General features: G+C 35.8%; 1 protein-coding gene across 1 annotated transcript in view; it reads left to right on the top strand.

Moving 5' to 3' along the window:
- Positions 1 to 967, top strand: part of TDP1 (tyrosyl-DNA phosphodiesterase 1) — a gene marked incomplete at its 3' end in the record, with an annotated part of 16,372 nt that extends 15,405 nt beyond the window's left edge. The window contains exon 11 of the mRNA XM_010087627.1: positions 901 to 967. Coding sequence (XP_010085929.1) covers positions 901 to 967 — 67 coding nt within the window. The remainder of the gene's footprint in view (positions 1 to 900) is intronic.
- Positions 968 to 1,645: the final 678 nt, after the last annotated feature.

Genomic DNA, 1,645 nt, shown 5'->3' with positions numbered 1-1,645 from the left:
GAATGCTTTTAGCTCTCCTTAACTTTCCTTTGAGCAGTGTTTGGACATCAGTAGAAACTGCAGCCAGTGAGTTTATAGGTATCTGTGGTTCTCTCAAGTAAGTTAGGGCCTTTTGAAATATATCTGGTTGTCTACAACATCTGTTTAGCAAAGTTGAAAGTCAGAAATGCAGTGTGCACAGTGACTCCTTACTGTCGTTTCTTTCATATTGGTGAATTACATAACTCTGTGTTTGTGGAAATGAACAGCTCTGTGGACTCCTGCAGTTAGTGCATCCCTGAAGAGTAGTAAAGCTTTTGTAACTGGTCCTTATGGTGTCTTCTAGGACAGGCTGAATGCAGTAGGTTTTGCATCCTGTTTTTAATACACAGCACTAATATAACTCAGTATGCCATGGCTGATTCTTCTTTGTTAAATTAATTTCAACAAATCACAACATGCATTAGCCAAAGATCAAATCAATATAAATAAAATTACATCAGAGAGGTTCTTGCTCTTTAAAATAATGTTATTTGGTGGTTCGGGTGGGGTTTTTATTACTGAAAACTGCTTGTTTTATTCCCTCTAGCTTGTATGGGTAATTATTCTAATCTTGTTGATACCAAGTGATATCATAACAAAAAATTACACATAGACATCTGTCTTCTAAGAGGACTTAATTCTATAGCCTGTATACTGTTTCTTTTTTTCTAATGTATATCTGCTATGTAGTGTTTAGGAACTTGCTAAATTAAAAGAATAGGGAAAAAAAACCCCTATATACCATTTTATACTACTGGAGCATTTAACCGTTTTCTGAAAATAAGTCATGAGGATGGTACAGATAACTTATTCCCCAATGTGCTTGCTGCTTTTCGAATGTCTTTCAAAAAACAAATGTTCTATTTTTTTTTCCTTAAGCTGGTGGCTCGCTTCCGTACAGTATACAGACAGCACAGAAGCAGCTGTGGTTACATTCCTATTTTCAGTAAGTAGAACTCAATTCTTTAGGCTGCTTTTGTCTTAGACTGTATGTTTAAACTTACAATGCTGAAATGTTTGAGTGTTAAAAGGAAATTAAGGGGACTTGGTCAGAAGCATGATCTTCTTAGCTTGTTACCTACTGGTCTAATCTCCAGAACATAATAAAAATGCTCTGTTTACCAGTAAAAATTATATGTGATACTGTTGCTAATGGAGGACACTACCAGACTTTGGATTCTGTAAACTTCTATTTAAGCATTCTTTCTCCAAACTGGAATAATATTACTACTCTTTTTTCCCTTTTTTTTTTTACAGTTGTATTTCACTTTCCCACTTGTGACTCAGTATTAACAGGATTTCAACTGAGCCACAACAGGGTTGAGAAGGCTTTTTTTTTTGTTTTTTGAGTGCAGCAGTCCTCCTGCAAAAATTCTTAGTCCCTTGTGGTAATACCATCTTTTGTTAAAGGTGCCTGACGTTTTCGATTAAGAACTTCTATTTTCACTTGCTACTAATATTGCCAAATTCTAACAGTCTAACACATTCCATGCCAGATGTCTCCCTCAGGCTGAATCTTTAAAAACTCAAGCGTGTTTTGAGAACAATGGGAAAAGTTGTTTTGCACAGAGGGGAAAAAAAAAAATCTGGTAACCTCTTACAAGACCACAGCTCCCCATTGCTT

The sequence above is a fragment of the Pterocles gutturalis genome, unplaced genomic scaffold (assembly GCF_000699245.1).
Source record: "Pterocles gutturalis isolate BGI_N339 unplaced genomic scaffold, ASM69924v1 scaffold15156, whole genome shotgun sequence".
In the NCBI taxonomy this organism is placed as follows: Eukaryota; Metazoa; Chordata; class Aves; order Pterocliformes; family Pteroclidae; genus Pterocles; species Pterocles gutturalis.
This window is presented reverse-complemented; position numbering and strand designations above follow the sequence as displayed.